This window comes from Jaculus jaculus, chromosome 5 (genome assembly GCF_020740685.1).
Source record: "Jaculus jaculus isolate mJacJac1 chromosome 5, mJacJac1.mat.Y.cur, whole genome shotgun sequence".
Lineage (NCBI taxonomy): Eukaryota > Metazoa > Chordata > Mammalia > Rodentia > Dipodidae > Jaculus > Jaculus jaculus.
Window position 1 is genome coordinate 12,770,912 of NC_059106.1, and position 17,837 is coordinate 12,788,748.

General features: G+C 44.5%; 1 protein-coding gene across 4 annotated transcripts in view; it reads right to left on the minus strand.

Moving 5' to 3' along the window:
* The window catches only part of Lyst (lysosomal trafficking regulator), a 175,547-nt gene that overhangs the window by 139,874 nt on the left and 17,836 nt on the right, over positions 1–17,837 (minus strand). For 3 of the 4 annotated variants that reach the window (XM_045150387.1, XM_045150389.1, XM_045150388.1), the window contains exons 2-3: positions 7,220–7,297; positions 5,280–5,478 (exon numbers count right to left, since the gene is read on the minus strand). In XM_045150387.1, the coding sequence (XP_045006322.1) occupies positions 5,280–5,471 (192 nt within the window). In that variant the 5' untranslated portion in view covers positions 5,472–5,478; positions 7,220–7,297. Of the gene's footprint in view, positions 1–5,279; positions 5,479–7,219; positions 7,298–11,823; positions 11,881–17,837 lie in introns of those variants that run through there. The other variant, XM_045150390.1, reaches the window with a different exon arrangement.

Consider the following 17,837-nt stretch of genomic DNA (forward strand, 5'->3'; position numbering starts at 1 on the left):
ATATTTTTATTAGAGAGAGAGAGAGAGAGAGAGAGAGAGAGAGAGAGAGAATATATGAATGAGTGAATGAGAATGGGCATGTTAGGACCTCTAGCCACTGCAAGGGAACTCCAGACACACATGCCATCTTGTGCATCTGGCTTAGAATTGAACCTGAGTCCTCAGGTTTCACAGCCAAGTGCCTTACCCACTAAGACATCTTTCTAGCCCAAGCTTTAAAGGGGAAGGTGGGGGGAGAGAGGGCATTACCACGGGATATTGTTTATAATCATGGAAGTTTTTAATAAAAAAATTGAAAAGAATAAATAAATCTTTAAAAAAAAAAAAAAAGCTTTGGTTCCAGGGAACTGAACTTAGGTGGTCTCGGGCCCTCATGCTTGCACAGCCAAGATGTCTAACCCACCAAGCCATCTCTCCAGCCATAAGTATCTTATTTTTCTGTGCTACTTAGCTTTAAAATAGTATCTTTACAAAGAGAAACCAGGGGGCTGAAGAGATGATGATGTTGCAGTCAGGTTCACATTGCTGGCAGAAATCATCCAACCAAGAGCAGCTTGTGGGAAAAAGGGTTTATTCTGGCTTACAGACTCAAGGGGAAGCTCCATGATGACAGGGAAAATGATGGCATGAGCAAAGGGTAGACATCACCTCTTGGCCAACATCAGGTTGCCAACAACAGCAACAGGAGTCTGTGCCAAACACTGCAAGGGGAAGCTGGCTATAATACCCATAAACCCGCCCCCAACAACACACTGCCTCCAGGAGGTGTTAATTCCCAAATCTCCATCAGCTGGGAACCTAGCATTCAGAACACCTAAGTTTATGGGAGATACCTGACTCAAACCACCACAGATGCCTTAGTGGTTAAGGCATTTGCCTGTAAAGCCTAAGGACTTATGTTCAACTCTCCAGGTCCCATGTAAGCCAGACATACAAGGTGATGCAAGCATGTGCAAGGTCACACATAAGCACAAGATGGTGCATGTGTCTGTAGTTCTCTCTCTCTCTGATAAAAAAGAGAGAGACAGAAAGAGAGAAGCCAGGCATGATGGTGCATACCTGTAACCCCAGCACTTGGTTGTCTGGAGTATGGTCAATGGAGGGAGACACCCAATGTTCTCCTCTAGCCTCCACACACTAAGATGTGTGCATTTGCACATACACCATACAAACTACATACACAGAACACATAAAATACAAATAGAGAAATAGCAATAACAAATTTCAAAATAATTCATTATGTATGGTCTAACAAATATTTTGACTTTAAAATTTATTTGTAGAAAAGTCATATGAATAAAAAAACTGACACATTTAACAAGTCAAATTAAAAAAAAAAAAAAGAATACAAGGGGATCCAAGAATACAAAGGGGCTGAGGAAATGACTAAGTGGTAAGAGCCCTTGCTGTATAAACATGAAGGCCTGAGGGCTCGAGTTCAAATGCAGTCGTATCAAAAGCTAGCCACGGATTGTACCCAGAGTCCTGTGGGGCAAAGTCAGGAAAACCACCTGAGCTCGCGGCATAGACGGCAGTACTATAGTACATAGACGGGTGTAGTGAGACTCTGTCTCAAGAACAATGTGGAAGAGTGATGAAGGAGGGCATTTAATGTTCTCCTCTGGCTTACACACACACACATACACACACACACACACACACACACACACGAATCCACATATATGCACATCACACATGCCAAAAAATACAAATACACAAAACCTGCATGTATACTGGAAAATTCCATGACAGATGGGCACCACAATCAGTGAATGCTTCTTGATTAGTATTTGCTAGGTTCCAATAAGAACTGCAGCATCACTTAGTTTTCAAATTTTTTTTTGTTTATTTTAATTTATTTACTTGAGAGCAACAGACAGAGAAAGAGAGAATGGGCATGCCAGGACCTCCAGCCACTGCAAACGAGCTCCAGATGCATATGCCACCTTGTGCACCTGGCTTACGTGGGTCCTGGAGAACTGAGCCTAGAACTGGGGTCCTTAGGCTTCATAGGCAAGTGCTTAACTGCTAAGCCATCTCTCCAGCCTGCATTACTTAGTTTTAAGTCTCCATATTAATTCAATAGATATGTCTAGCAAAATGCACTCAGAATAGTAATATTTTATTTAGTCAAGACTAAGTACCTCTCTAAAGCTGGTAACAGTCAACAGGTTAAAAATACCACACTGGTGGCCCAGAACCCAGAACATTCCTTCAAGGTAAATGAAGGCTCAGTTCATTACATTAATGAGACCCTGAAAGCAGACTGTAAGGTTTACCTTTTTAAAATAGCTATTTGTTTTCTATGGAAATGAAATGAAAGATTGTGCTTCAAGATAACTTGGTGTGACTTAATGTTTCTCCATCTCAAGTTTTTTCATTAATTAAAAACAAGGAGAAAATATCTTTCTGTTCCCAAGTAGCTTTCAAATTATTGATTCTATAATAAACAGAAAAGCCATATAAGTCATATCATATTTCAAACAAAAATAACTATAAATGGACATGGTGGCACATGGTATAATCCCAACACAGAGCCTCCTAAGGCAGGGGGATCATGAAGTCTGGGCCAGTATGAGCCACATAGTAAGACCTTGTTTCAAACAACAAGAAATGCAAGAAAAGAAGCAGAAAGAAAAGACAGAAAAGTTGCATACAAAAAAAAGATGAACACAAGATGAAAGCTTCTGTTTCCACTCCAGAATGAAACTTTTCAAATATACATGTGACCTTTATTAAAAGTACAAATTTTAAGCCAGGCGTGTTGGCGTATGCCTTTAATCCCAGCAGTCAGGAGGCAGAGGTAGGAGGATTGCTGTGAGCTTGAGGCCACCCTGAGAGTACATAGTGAATTCCAGGCAGGCCTGGGCTAGACAGTGAGACCTTGCCTCGAAAAACAAACAAACAAACAAACAAACAAAAAAGTACAAATTTTGAACCAAAACTAAGGACATGTGAAGAATAAGCCATATGGAAACCTAGTACTTGGTAAGCCAACTTAAAATACACATTTAAGGCTTAGCAGTTAAAGGTGCTATCAATTCCTAAGCCACCCTCATAAGCCACCATGGAAGTGGCACAAGCATCTGGTGTCTGTGTGACACGAGCCCCGGTGCATGTGCACATACACACACGTATGCAAATAAACAAGCACTTTCTAACAAGTGTTGAAAGAAAGGTCCCCTACATTTGTGAATAAAGCTGCTCTCAGGAGCCATAGAGTACTAAGTGAAAATTCCAGTGCCAGAGATAATATACCACCGGGTGAGTTGTTGGTCAGGGAGGCCATAGAGGTCCCTAAAACAAGACACATTGTTCTTGGTTCTCCACTAAAAGCCGATGGTTCCTATTGCTGAAAGTAACACATGCTTTGACTGTAGGATGTAAAGAAACCAAGGGGGGCTAGGGAGACAGCTCAGAGGTCAAAGATACTTGTTTGCAAAGCCTGCTGTTCTGAGTTCAATTCTTCATCACCCATTAAAAGCTAGAAGCAAAAAGTTCCACATGTCTAGTGTTTGTTTGCAGCGGCAGGAGACCCTGGTATGCCGTGAGTGCATACAAGCTCACATGTGCATGCACACACACATACATGTATGCAAATAAATAAAAATTTTCTTTGGGTTTTTCAGGTAGGGTCTCACTCTAGGCTGACCTGGAATTCACTATGTAGTCTCAGAGTGGCCTTGAATTCACAGTGATCCTCCTCCCTCTGCTTCCCGAGTGCTGGGATTAAAGGATATGCCACCAGGCCCAGCTAATAAAAATATTTTTAAAAAAAGTTGCAAGCTGGAACTGAGCTGAAAGCTTTTTTCCCTGCTCAATCTTCATGCCCAAAGGTGCTATGCAAGCTGCTGGGTTGAGGACCCTGTGTATTTCTGCAAGGCAAACTGAGTCTACTGGTGCAAAAACTACTCTAAAAGTGGATCTGAGACCTGCTTCAGAGGAAGAACATCATGCCTGCTGTCTACCTGGCAACAAGCCTAGCTAGGACTCGTGCCTAGGAGAGAACCCAACATTGTGCTTAAGTTAACTGGACAGCATGCCAAACTACCTTCTAAGTATCTACATATGTTCCCATAGATGGGGACTGCTGGCAGCCTCACACAGAGTGTCTTTATGCATCGAGCAGAGGTTATGGACACATGCAGAGCTGGCAAAGTCACCAAGAATAAACTACAGGATGTGCTCAGCCCTAAACATGTCATCTACACCACACCATTCAAAGTTCAGAACCTCACAGAAGAAGGGTGGCAAAATATAGGAACAGGAGGATAGGCAGTCGGGCTGAGGAATGCTGTCTTCTGGACATGACAAGGCCATTACACTCATGAACTCACAGCAGATATGGTTCTTGCACAAGACTGAGCCTGCAATATGTCGTCTTAAACGAGGGAGAAGTCCACAAGATCCCATGCCTCCCAGAGTAGCTGGTGGCAGATGGTCAGTGATAAGAGGCGCAGTTGTGTCCATCAGTGGTGTAGCCACTGGTGGGTTGCCCATTCTCCAGTGAACACCCTTCTACCCATGATCATGCACGTGACCCTAATATAACTCAGTGGGTCAAAAAGACATGTCAGAAAAGCAGGACAGGGCTGGAGAGATGGCTTAGTGGTTAAGCGCTTGCCTGTGAAGCCTAAGGACCCCGGTTCGAGGCTCGGTTCCCCAGGTCCCACGTTAACCAGATGTACAAGGGGGCGCACGCGTCTGGAGTTCGTTTGCAGAGGCTGGAAGCCCTGGCGCGCCCATTCTCTCTCTCTCTCTATCTGTCTTTCTCTCTCTGTCTGTCGCTCTCAAATAAATAAATAATTTAAAAAAAATGTTTTTTAAAAAAAAAGAAAAGCAGGACAGATGAAACAGGATGCAGAAGGCTTTAGTGGGAGGGGCATGGGGGTGAGGAGTACTAGGGGGAAGGGGATCAGAATGTGTCGTAAACTGTATGAAAGTTTCAAAAATAAAAAGAGAAAATTCATGTATTTAAATTCAAATCTTTAGAATTCCTGTAAATCTCACTGATATTAGGATTTAGTGTGTGTGTGTGTGTGTTGTGTGTATAGGTACATATATACACACACACAATTTTCTTTTTAAGTAAAGCCATTTATAATTCAAAGATTTTCAGACAATTTGAAAAGTATACAAATATATAATATGATCATAACTGGGCTACCTTTCATGAGAGTGGAGTGAGTGATAGGACTTTATCTCAAAGACACTCTCAGATACTCTGTAATCAAATATAATGTATACTAGTGAAAAATTACTTGATATGACAACATTACCTGATCAATAATGGAATTTAGCTTGGTCAGCAACAGAAACCCTCGGCCATGGACAAGGTACTGTCCAAGGGTCGCCATGTGTGTCTCCTCTTCTTCCTCCTCCCTGGCCTCAGCCCTCTGGACCACCGCATTGCAAAGCCGGTTGACATCAATTAGAAATTCACGTGCCAATGAGTTACTGTCTGTGCTCATGACAGAACTAAAAATGAACAGGACAAAAGAGATTAGTATTTCCTGTAGACCTATGGGTTTTGTTGTTTGCTTTTATCTGAAGAATGACTTAAAGCTATGAGGTATTGTCTTAAGCCCTAATCAAATGTGCCTTCCAGAATCACACATGACAGTCATCACACAGGACAGAATCACTGACGACAGTCATCACCGCAGGACTGAATCACACGACAGTCATCACCCCAGGACAGAATCACTCACGACAGGCATCACCCCAGACAGAATCCCTCACGACAGTCATCACCCCAGGACAGAATCACTCACGACAGGCATCACCCCAGACAGAATCCCTCACGACAATCATCACCCAGGACAGAATCACTCACGACAGTCATCACCCCAGGACAGAATCACTCACGACAGGCATCACCCCAGACAGAATCCCTCACGACAATCATCACCCAGGACAGAATCACTCACGACAGTCATCACCCCATGACAGAATCACTCACGACAGTCATCACCCCAGGACTGAATCACTCACGACAGTCATCACCCCAGGACAGAATCACTCACGACAGTCATCACCCCAGGACAGAATCACTCACGACAGTCATCACCCCAGGACAGAATCCCTCACGACAGTCATCACCCCAGGACAGAATCCCTCACGACAGTCATCACCCCAGGACAGAATCACTCACGACAGTCATCACCCAGGACAGAATCACTCACGACAGTCATCACCCAGGACAGAATCACTCACGACAGTCATCACCCCATGACAGAATCACTCACGACAGTCATCACCCAGGACAGAATCACTCACGACAGTCATCACCCCAGGACTGAATCCCTCACGACAGTCATCACCCCAGGACTGAATCCCTCACGACAGTCATCACCCAGGACAGAATCCCTCACGACAGTCATCACCCAGGACAGAATCACTCACGACAGTCATCACCCCAGGACTGAATCCCTCACGACAGTCATCACCCAGGACAGAATCCCTCACGACAGTCATCACCCCAGGACTGAATCCCTCACGACAGTCATCACCCCAGGACAGAATCCCTCACGACAGTCATCACCCAGGACAGAATCACTCACGACAGTCATCACCCCATGACAGAATCACTCACGACAGTCATCACCCCAGGACAGAATCACTTACGACAGTCATCACCCAGGACAGAATCCCTCATGACAGTCATCACCCCAGACAAAATCCCTCACGACAGTCATCACCCCAGGACTGAATCACTCATGACAGTCATCACCCCAGGACTGAATCACTCACGACAGTCATCACCCCAGGACTGAAATCACTCACGGCAGTCATCACCCCAGGGCTAAAGTGAAGCTCTACCTCAAAAATCCAAAAACAGTGTATTTTTCCTCTCAACATTGTGTTAGTTTCACTAATTGATTTACTTATGAGAGAGAGAGAATGAGCACACCAGGGCCTCCAGTGGCTGCAAACAAACTACAGATGCATGCACCACCATGTCCATGTGGCTTTCATGGGAACTGGGAATTGAGCCTGGGTCCTTAGGCTCTGTAGGCAAGCGCCTTAACTGCTAAGCCATCTCTCAACCCCCATTCCATCAAGCTAGTTGTAGCACGTGCTCTAAAAATAAACATAATCAACATATCCACCTGTACTAGGGGAAGTCTAGCTATTTTACCTTGGGAGTTTATTAATAGCAAAGTTTTACATTGAATTGAGTTTTTGAGTGCAAATATTTACTTTATTAGATACTTACCAGTCTTTCAATACTTCTGTAACATGTAGAGCCTATGCAGCTTTGGTTCATAAACTAGATCTTAGATCAAAGCTTCTCCTAGAAAAAAATGCAACTATGTTAGTGGCAATAATAAACTGCAAGTAATATTAACAAATAAAATTCTGACATAAAAGCAGCAGGCATCCTTATGTGATATATGGAACCACTGTGGGGGTTTGAATGTCGACGTCCCCTTCAGCATGTGTCTGTGATTAGCCTCATACTTAACCCCAGCTGGGAGAGCCTTTGAGAAGTAGAGCCTTGTTGGAGGTGGTGAAATACTGGGGTAGACCTTGAGATTATCAGTACTTTATAATCTCAAGAGGACATTTTAAAAAGAGAAGAAAATATTTTTAAAACGGGGTGCTGGAGAGATGGCTCAGCAGTTAAGTCACTTGCCTGCCAAGCCTAACAACCCCAGTTTGAATCTCTAGTACCCACGTGAAGCCCGATGCACAAAGTGGCGTATGCTCCTGAAGATTGCTGCAGCCGGAGGTCTTGGCGTGCCCATTCTCTCTGTCTGTCTCCTGTCTCTCTCTCTCTCTCTTTCTGCTTGCAAATAAATTAAATTATATGGGCGGGGGGAGAAAGGTAGCTGATGGACTGAGTCCAGAGACAGGAAGGCTCTCAAGAGGGCCATGGTCTTAGTGTTCACTTTGTAATTTTGCTCTCCCCGCTCCTACCGTGAGGTAAAGTAAGGTGGCCCAAGGAGCACACAAGGAGCAGCGAGCACAGCAGTCTTCCCAGTGCTGACCCTAGCAGAGGAGAATACCACCTGCATACAACTCCAAGTATTGTTCTCCCGAAGACAGCTCCAACGGCAGAACCAAGTAATGAATAATTCCTACCAAACTGCATGTCCTTGAAGCTCTTTCCCTGATTTATTTTAAATGAATTAATCTTCTGTACTTAATACAATGACAGTTATTTCTAGAATTCCAAGGGGAAATTCTACAGCTAGGACATCATGTAGGATGCTTCTTTTTATTGTTATTTATTTATTTATGATTTTTCAAGGTAGGTCTCACTCTAGCCCAGGCTGACCTGGAGATTCACTATGTAGTCTCAGGGGGCCTCAAATTCATGGTGATCCTCCTGCCTCTGTCTCCCAAGTGCTGGGATTTAAAGGTGTGCAGTACCTATGCTTCCTTCTCAATATTTAAAAAAATATATTTTATTTTTATTTATTTATTTATTTGACAGAGAAAGAGGGGGAGCGAGAGAGAATGGGCGCGCTAGGGCCTCCAACCACTGCAAATGAACTCCAGACACGTGTGCTCCCTTGTGCATCTGGCTAACATGGGTCCTGGGGAATCAACCCTGGGTCCTTTGGCTTTGCAGACAAATGCCTTAACTGTTAAGCCATCCCTCCAGCCCACTTTCTCAATATTTTTTACCAGAAAAAAAAAGAAAACAAAAATGTTTCCTTGGCAAACTTATGAAACTTATTTTTTTAATGACAAGATGTGAGGTGAGAGTGACCTTTACTTCAAGGTGCTTAAACTCTGGAGAAGCGTTCTGAGTTAGCTCACAGATTATTCTATGTTCTTGAACATCAAGCAGGCAGGAAACGGGACAGAGCCATGTTAAGACTACAGAGAGCTTTGTGTGAACTAGGTATTGAAATGCCCTTTTCAGAGGGCCTCACAGCTATCAGCGTAGGCTAGCCTTTAGTCCCACTTGCTGCGCTGGATGCCCACCAGTGCCCATGGCACTGCAGCATAGCGTCCCACACAGCACTCTGCTTCAAATCTGTATCATCCTTCTCAAAGGTGGACACTAGCCAGAGTGAATTTTTCCTAAAGAACCCACATACCTTTACTGCTCAACTTTTTCTTCTGTAAGTATTTGTCAAAATTCTACAAATGACCTCTAGAACATTTTGTGGAGATAATAAGCAGCTCACTAAAATCTGCCTCCACATTTTACAACACTGCCCTTCCACGGTCTCTTGCAAGTTTTCACATGTATCCTAATTACTCAAAGATCCAGTTTGGCAAAGACATTAACACTTCTTCTCGGAATCTGACCCTGAGATGAGAGCTCAGTTAGACTAGTCAGAGGTTCTGGAACCATCCTGCCCCCATCTTGGGCTTCAGTTTTCTCTTATTACTCTTCCTAGTTCCCTCTCTTCAGCTTGCACATTCATCTCTCTCCACATCAGAGAAGACAGACAAGACAAGCTGAGAACTGCCATGTATGATCTGTACCTGATTACAGAGTCAGTTGTTAGTAAGACTCTATTATTTATTTGCACTTTTCATTCTATATACAAAGTGAAAAGGGCTGTTAACCAGTTTCAAAATCCCAGCTCAGTTCTCTACTGGACCATGTCCTCATCAATACACATTATGTTTATACCGTGGGTTCACACCCTTTCCTCCTTCTCCAAGGCTGCTTTTCCTCTCTCATTCCTTCACATCTCAGTTCCAGTGGCCCCACAAAGGCGATATTTGTGGCTTCCATACAGTCACTATTGCTTCCAGAGTCTGTCAGTGGCATCTTACCTAGCTTTTTTGCTAAACTTTAACTCTATAAGTTTTTTTTTTTTTTTTTTTTTTTTCATAGTAGGGTCTCATTCCAGGCTGACCTAGAACTCACTTAGTAGTTCCAGTCTGGCTTTGAATTCACAGAAATCCTCTTACCTCCATCTTCCAAGTGCTGGCATTAAGGTCAAGCACCATCACCACATGGAGCTATGAAATCTATTATTTTAATTCTGTATGTCCTGGCTGTGATGGTTTATCTTGTCAACTTGATTGGACTAAAATATAACACACCCACACCTCTCAGTATATGTGAGGACCTTTCCAGGAGGATTAGGTCAGGAGGGTCTGACCCAATCAATCGCTCAGTCTACTACCACCTCCAGCCTATATGGAGGAAATGGGCTGCTGGGACATGCCCCTGAAGGGCAGATCTCAGCCTGGCCCTTCTGCTTGTTACCTCTGCTTCCTGTCTACCAAGATGTGAAGAGCCTCTCCCTACCCCATGCTCTGGCTGCCAGGATGTTCTGCCTCACCTTGGGCTCAAAGCAATGATGCCAGCCAACCATGGACCAAAATCTCTGAAGCTCTGAACCCAAACACATCTTTCCATCTCTTATATTGTTTCTCTAGGGTATCTGCCAGTGACAAAAACAAACACCTGATTTACCATATCAGTTGTCCTTCCTATGCTTCTTCCTGATTATTATTCATTTGACTGATATTTACAGAATGGCCACTGTGTGCTGGGTTAAGAATACAAAACACAGAAAAGGAAACTCAGTCTCCTCCCCAGGAAGTGATATGATGGCAGCAAAGGTAAACCCACAAACTGCTAAGGGCACCTGACCCAATTAGGATAGTGTGGCAGACAACAGCCAGATGGTGAAAGGCTTTGGGCTTTACACTAAGAACACAATCTGCTGGCTAGTGGATTTCATAAAATCACTTGGAGTCAGCCAGGTCTACCTCAGAGACTCTAGTCCACCAAGATGTAGAAGGCACTAAACATCCATGCTCAACAAGCTTCCCGAGTGATTCTGGTGAGCGTGACTCAGAGCCCGATGCAGGTAACAGGAAGCCCACGAGTTACTTGAAGCATGTGAGCACCACAGTCAATCCTGAGTAGGCAGATCATTCTAGTGACAAAATGGAAGACTGACTCTATGGGCCGGGGTGGGGGGTGGCTCAGCAGTTAAGGAGTGCATGACATTTAAGAATGAGGGTCTCTTGGGCTACAGACTCCCAAATTCAACTCCCCAGAACCCACATAAAAAGCTGAGTGTGGCCATACACGTCTGTAACTGCAGTCTATGGGGGAGGAGACCAGAGAATTGCTGGGGCTCGCTGACAGGCAGCAGCTCCAGATTGAGGGGGAGACCCAGTCTCCAAGGATAAGAGAATACCTGATCTCCTCTGACCTCCCCGTGCACATGCATGGGGTGTGCACATCTGCACACACACAAAATAAAAGGAAAGACCGATTTTAGAAAATGTAGCAGCATGATGTTTCAAGTAAAGGCAAGAAGGCCTCTGCTTTTTTTAAAAAAAATATTTATTTATTTATTTGAGAGCGACAGACACAGAGAGAAAGACAGATAGAGGGAAGGAGAGAGAATGGGCGCGCCAGGGCTTCCAGCCTCTGCAAACGAACTCCAGACGCGTGTGCCCCCTTGTGCATCTGGCTAACGTGGGACCTGGGGAACCGAGCCTCGAACTGGGGTCCTTAGGCTTCACAGGCAAGTGCTTAATCACAAAGCCATCTCTCCAGCCCAAGAAGGCTTTTTTAAGCAGTAGAAGAAGGGTATGATCAATGAGTCCAGCTGGCATACAACTGGGCTGCGGAGAGAGGGAGGGTAAGGACAGTTCTCTGAATGGCTAACCTGAGTGCTGGTGCTGTGCAGGGGCCTTACACACTAGGACATCCAGGGCATGCAGAACTCGTGGGGCAAAACCACCCTGGCAGATGAGCTGAGTCCTTTGTCCCTTGGGCCACTGATGAACTTCTTTTCAGTGAGACTAAGACTAAATGCACTGTCCCACACATTTTAATTCCAGCAGTCCTCAGTATCTTTCCAATGACCATGCCATACTTACCAGGGTCGTGAGCAGTAAGCGCAGTAGGAAGATAGTGGAGGTATTAGTGCCTCTTCTGAGAAGGTGGGGCTGGGAAGGAAAAGGAAAACTGAGAAGGGGCTGAGAGGCCACAGATCAAGGTTTCTGTTAGTTGTTGTTGCTGAGTGGAGCAGGGAGGTGGGGGTGAGGGGCTAGGCAAACTGACCAGTTATTAGGAGACAGTCACCTAGGACAGAACAGTGATGGAGAAGCAGGACTAACAGGTGGGCATGGGCCCACGTGAGGCTGAAAACCATGCATTTCTGGTGGTGGTGGTTTTCTTTGATACCTCAGGTCTAACTAAGCAGGATGCAGCAGTCTGGGCCTAAAGGTAGAGAATGCAAACCCTATCACTCATTTGGAACTGGGGGTTTGGTGGGTTGAGACAACAGAGCAGGTGTGAAAGAGAACCAAAGGTAAGATGGGTGAGAGAATGGCCCACTGCACTAAATGGGACACAGGCCAGGTAGGGCAGAAAAAGAGGCCAGGCAAGTGCTGACTGGCAAGGAATCTGTAGGGAGTGGAGACAGTGCCATGCCTTTGAAATTGAAGGATATTAAATTTTGTATTTCTAAAACAAGTACTTCCAGATGATGGCAGCATCTTGAGCATGGCCCTCCAAGTTACTGTCTAAGCAGGAATGTCCAAACTGGCCCAGGAGGGGCTGGAGAGACGGCTTAGTGGTTAAGTGCTTGCCTGTGAAACCTAAGGACCCCGGGTTGAGGCTCAATTCATTCCCCAAGACTCATGTAAGCCAGATGCACAAGGAGGTGCATGCATCTGGAGTTTGTTTCCAGTGGCTAGAGGCCCTGGTGTACCCAATCTCTCTCTCTCTCTCCCTCTCTCTATCACTCTCAAATAAATAAACAAAAAATTAAAAAAAAAAAAAAAACTGGCCCAGGATAGCTGTAAGTAAGGCCCAACACAAAACTGTGAACTTACCAAATTGTATTTGTGTGATATAAAAAAATTTTCAAATTCATCTGTGTTGGGGTGTGGTGGATTGGGGTGCACGTGCCACAGCACACAGTGGAGATCAGAGCCTACCTTCTCTGAGGCCTGGTTTCTTGCAACTGCAAATGAACTGTCAGATTGCAAAAGAACAGAGTGGCTGGCCTGGTAGCTTCACTTCAGTCTCCTGGCTTTGCCTCCCACTATTGTGGGCTTTGGAATCACAGATGCATGTGCCACTTTGCATCCAGGTTTATATGCGTGCTCAGGAATTGAACCCAGGCTAACAGGCCTAGCAAGCAAGTACATTTAATTTCTGAGCCATCACCCCAGCTTCTTTTTTTTTTGGTAGCTAATTGCTCAGTTCTCCATCATGAATTTTGTAGATGATGTTGTGTTGCAAAGTCACACAAAACACACTTACATGTACTTTTACAACCCAAAGGCCATGGGTTAGACACCCCTGTGTGACCGTAATTCCTTATACAATGTAGCCAAGAAGCTTAAAAAGAAGTGAAAGAAAGATAAGTAACCATGAGGCTAGTTTTCCAAACAGAACACTATTATCATTTAAAATGAAAGTTCCTTAATAACAGGGATTCTTGTCTGCTGTATTTGCTGCTAGCTCTCTAGCACCTACGCAGTGCCTGGAAGGCACACAGAAGGCATTCGGCAGAACTCGTGCGCTGGACAAAAGCCATGGCCTTTCTCTTTAGGAGCCCCGCTGTGTCCACATGTCTGATGAAACCCTCACAGTAGGTCAAAACTGACATCAGAATATCAGCTGCCATGAAAACTTTCTTCACCATGTGTGCATGAGACATACACTAAAGTCAGTCAGTAATGAGAGCTCTGCAGACTTAGTGAGCCTGCCTGCAGACATGTGGATGCCGACTTCTATGTGTTCATGCTGTTCTGGTTCTGTGATTAATTTTCACAGCCTACTATCATCTAAGAGATCTTAGAATTAGCCCACACATTCAGCGCGTGGATTTTCAGTCACCTTCTTGCTCTTAGGACTGCTTTATCTGCCTCCCCGATATAAGCCATGACCCCCACACATTCTTCAGCATAGAGGGTTACTTCCTCACAAACAGCATTTAATGTATGTGTGTGCTATGCATGCATGTTCGTGTGTGTGGGTACACGTGTGTATAGAGGCATGTGGAGGCCAGAAGCTGACATTTTAGTCTCACTCAGTCTTTTGAGACAGTGTCTTACATTGAACCTATTGCTTATGGATTTGGCTAGACTAGCTAGCCAAGAAGGCTCCTGTCTCTTCCTCCCCAGTACAAAGATTACAAGTGTGCACCACTGTCTCCAGCTTTTACGTGGACGTTAGGAATTCAAACCCAGGCCTACATGCTAATGTAACAATTATTTACCCACTGAGCCATCTCCGCAGCCCAGGATAGCATTTTTTTTAACGTCTTATCGCTTGTGTTCTAGTCATGGCTACTAAGAGTATTATACTTATCACTGAACATAAAAACCTGAAGGCCAACAGTTGGATTTCCCTCCTTAAGAAACATCAAGCTGGGCTGGAGAGATGGCTTAGTGGTTAAGGCGCTTGCCTGCGAAGCCTAAGGACTCATGTTCAACTATCTACGTCCCATGTAAGCCAGATGCACGTGACGCAAGCATGAAAGGTCACACATGTGTTCAAGGGGGCACACGTGTGGAGTTTGACTGCAGTAGCTGGAGGCCCTGGCACACCAATTCTCTTACTCTTACATTTAAAAAAAAGGCAGTCTATTGGGCTTGCCTCAAAAAAAAATAAACAAGAAGAAACATCAAGTAGACAAGGCGAGGTGGAAGGGGTTCCCTGTGCTAACCGTTTCCTTTACCACACACTTAATTCAACTCATTTATCCTGGGTTAATCAGCAGTTAAATATTTAAACAGATACATACTAACCTACTTGCTTATTCTCTTTGCTAGTTTCTTCCTGTTCTTTGTTTTTAGGGGACAGGGGTTTCAAAGTAGGGTTTAACTCTAGGACAGGCTGACCTGGAATTCACTATGTATTCTCAGGGTGGCCTTGAACTCATGGTGGTCCTCCTACCTCTGCCTCCTGAGTGCTGGGATTAAAGGCGTGTGGCACAACACCTGGAAAAATAATTTTTTTTTAAATATAGAGTCAACTTGGACAGTGGTGACAACAAAAGGCCCAAAGGCAGCAGCTAGAAATCTAACCACACACGGTAGTCCTCACCACACACGGTAGCCACACAGAGCTGTGTGAACCTCACCACACACGGTAGCCACTCAGAGCTGTGTGAACCTCACCACACACGGTAGCCACTCAGAGCTGTGTGAACCTCACCACACACGGTAGCCACTCAGAGCTGTGTGAACCTCACCACACACGGTAGCCACTCAGAGCTGTGTGAACCTCACCACACACGGTAGCCACTCAGAGCTGTGTGAACCTCACCACACACGGTAGCCACTCAGAGCTGTGTGAACCTCACCACACACGGTAGCCACTCAGAGCTGTGTGAACCTCACCACACACGGTAGCCACTCAGAGCTGTGTGAACCTCACCACACACGGTAGCCACACAGAGCTGTGTGAACCTCACCACACACGGTAGCCACACAGAGCTGTGTGAACCTCACCACACACGGTAGCCACACAGAGCTGTGTGAACCTCACCACACACGGTAGCCACACAGAGCTGTGTGAACCTCACCACACACGGTAGCCACACAGAGCTGTGTGATGGCATGGCTCCTCTTCCACAAAACATCCGTCCCATGCTTGTGTAGCCTCTAAAAGATGATATAACATCAAGGCTTGTCTTTGGCAACCTGCATAGTTCTAAACACTTAGCACTAGCTGAACATGTTATGACTGAGACTGCCATCTGCAGGAAGAAAAAGGTCATTGCAATCTTCACTCAGCCTAACTGGTGAGCTCCAGGCCAGGTGGACCCAGTCCCAAAGAGGTGGACAGCTCCTGAGCAACACCTGAGGTTGTCCTCGGCCTCCACACACACCTGTGTGCCCCCAAGTGCAAACACACACACTCACACTCACTGTCTCTCTCTCTTTCTCAAAAAAGAACTAGGGCTGGAGAGATGGCTTAGTTAAGGCATTTGACCCAGGTTTGATTCCCCAGGACCCAAGTAAGCCAGATGCACACAAGGTGGTGCATGCATGTGGAGTTTGTTTGCAGTGGCTACAGGCCCTGGCGTGCCCATTTATTCTTTCTTTCTCTTTTTTTCTTTCTCACTCTCTCTCTAAGACATAAATAAATAAAAAAAAAAAGAGTATGAGAGAAAAGCACTAGTCTGCTTTTACCATACAGTTCCCAAGATGGCAATGAAAAATAAATGCAAAAAATATCTGTACTTTCCACTTTTTATCTGACCATGGCTTCCACAGAAAAAAAGAAAAAGATCATTATAATATCCTTATTCTTTATTATTTTTATTTTATTTGCAATTAGAGAGAGGGAGGAGAGGTGTGCCAGGACCTCCTGCCACTGCAAACAAACCCCAGATGTATGTGCCACTCTGTGCACATGGCTTTATGTGGTACTGGGGAAACAAGCACCTTAACCACTGAGCCATCTCTCCAGCCCAGTGAGCTATATTACTATAGCCTAATTAGAAAGCAATACCCAGAAGACTCAAGTTAAACTCTTTCACCAAATAACACAAAATCCTGGTAAATTGTTTTCAAATAACATGTCTTTGTTGAAACAACAACAACTTCTTCTTCTCCTTCCTCTTCTTCTTTTGTGATTTTTCAAGGTAGAGTCTCACTCTAGCCCAGGCGGACCTAGAATTCACCATGTAGTCTCAGGGTGGCCTGGACTCACAATAAACCTCCTACTTCTGCCTTCTGAGTGCTGGGACTAAAGGCGTGTGCCACCATGCCTGGCTGAGACTTCTTAATTACAGCATTATTAGAGAATCAACAATGGAAAGATTTTTTTTTTTGAAACATTATGCACCAAAACCAAAACAAAACAGAACAGACTATACCACAGGGTTAGTATAAGAATTAAATAACTCTAATGCATAAAATAATAGGCGCCTGATAAATTCTGTTGACAGGGAAGCCACTTTCTTGAAAATGAGAGGTGGTGGTGGAGTCACTCACTATGCTGGTGGGTTATGCACTTAAATATGCTGGATCTCATTGATCAACTAATCATCAACTTTCCCATAGATACCACATAGTCTTTACTAATTACCAGCTTTCCCCAAATCACCTGCATGTGTGACACATCACTAGTAACCATGACTCCTTAGGACCCTAATTCCCTCATTTATACCTTTCATAAGTGGCATGAGTAAGGGAAGGGACACGAGTAAGCTCATGCATTTTCATAGTGGCAGAAACTACAAACCTCGTGTTGGGGACAAACGCTGAGGCCCACAGGTGCAGGGTTACAGAACTGTCTGGGCCTCTGGGCTGCCTCCTTCCCTGCTGGCTACCTTGGGTTATAAGGAACTTCTGTGCCTAATTAACTAGAACTGAGATAACTGAGCTCAGAACACACAAACTTTCTTCTCTGTCAGGTCAACTAAAAATTAAACGATGGATAAATAAATTTCCTTAACAATAAATATGGCCTCTAAATGTGATCCAAAGCCTTTCCTAAGAGCACAGTATGGCAATCTATATGCCTGGATCCAAGATTTAAAAGCTTGCAGTATCAGAGATGGAGTGCAGGGACAGAGCACTTGCCTAGCATGTGTGCAGCCCTGTGTTCAATCCCCAAATTGCGAAAACAAACAAAAAAAGTAAAAAGTTCTATTTCTAACTAGAGCACACATTTTCAAAATGTGAGAAACTTAAGGGGTCTGGAGAATGCGGTGAACCTATGAACTCGTTTTGTTTGTATTAACACACTTCTCTTTAAAAAATATTAAAGCATTTTAATTGGGTTAAATTCTGTACAACTTAAGCTAAAGAATATCTGTTAAAGCTATACCTTGTAACTTTTTGGTCAATACTTGATATGTTAATAGCTATCAGACACATTCCCAACTAAGGAGTCAAACCAGAAAGCACGTAAGAACTTTACA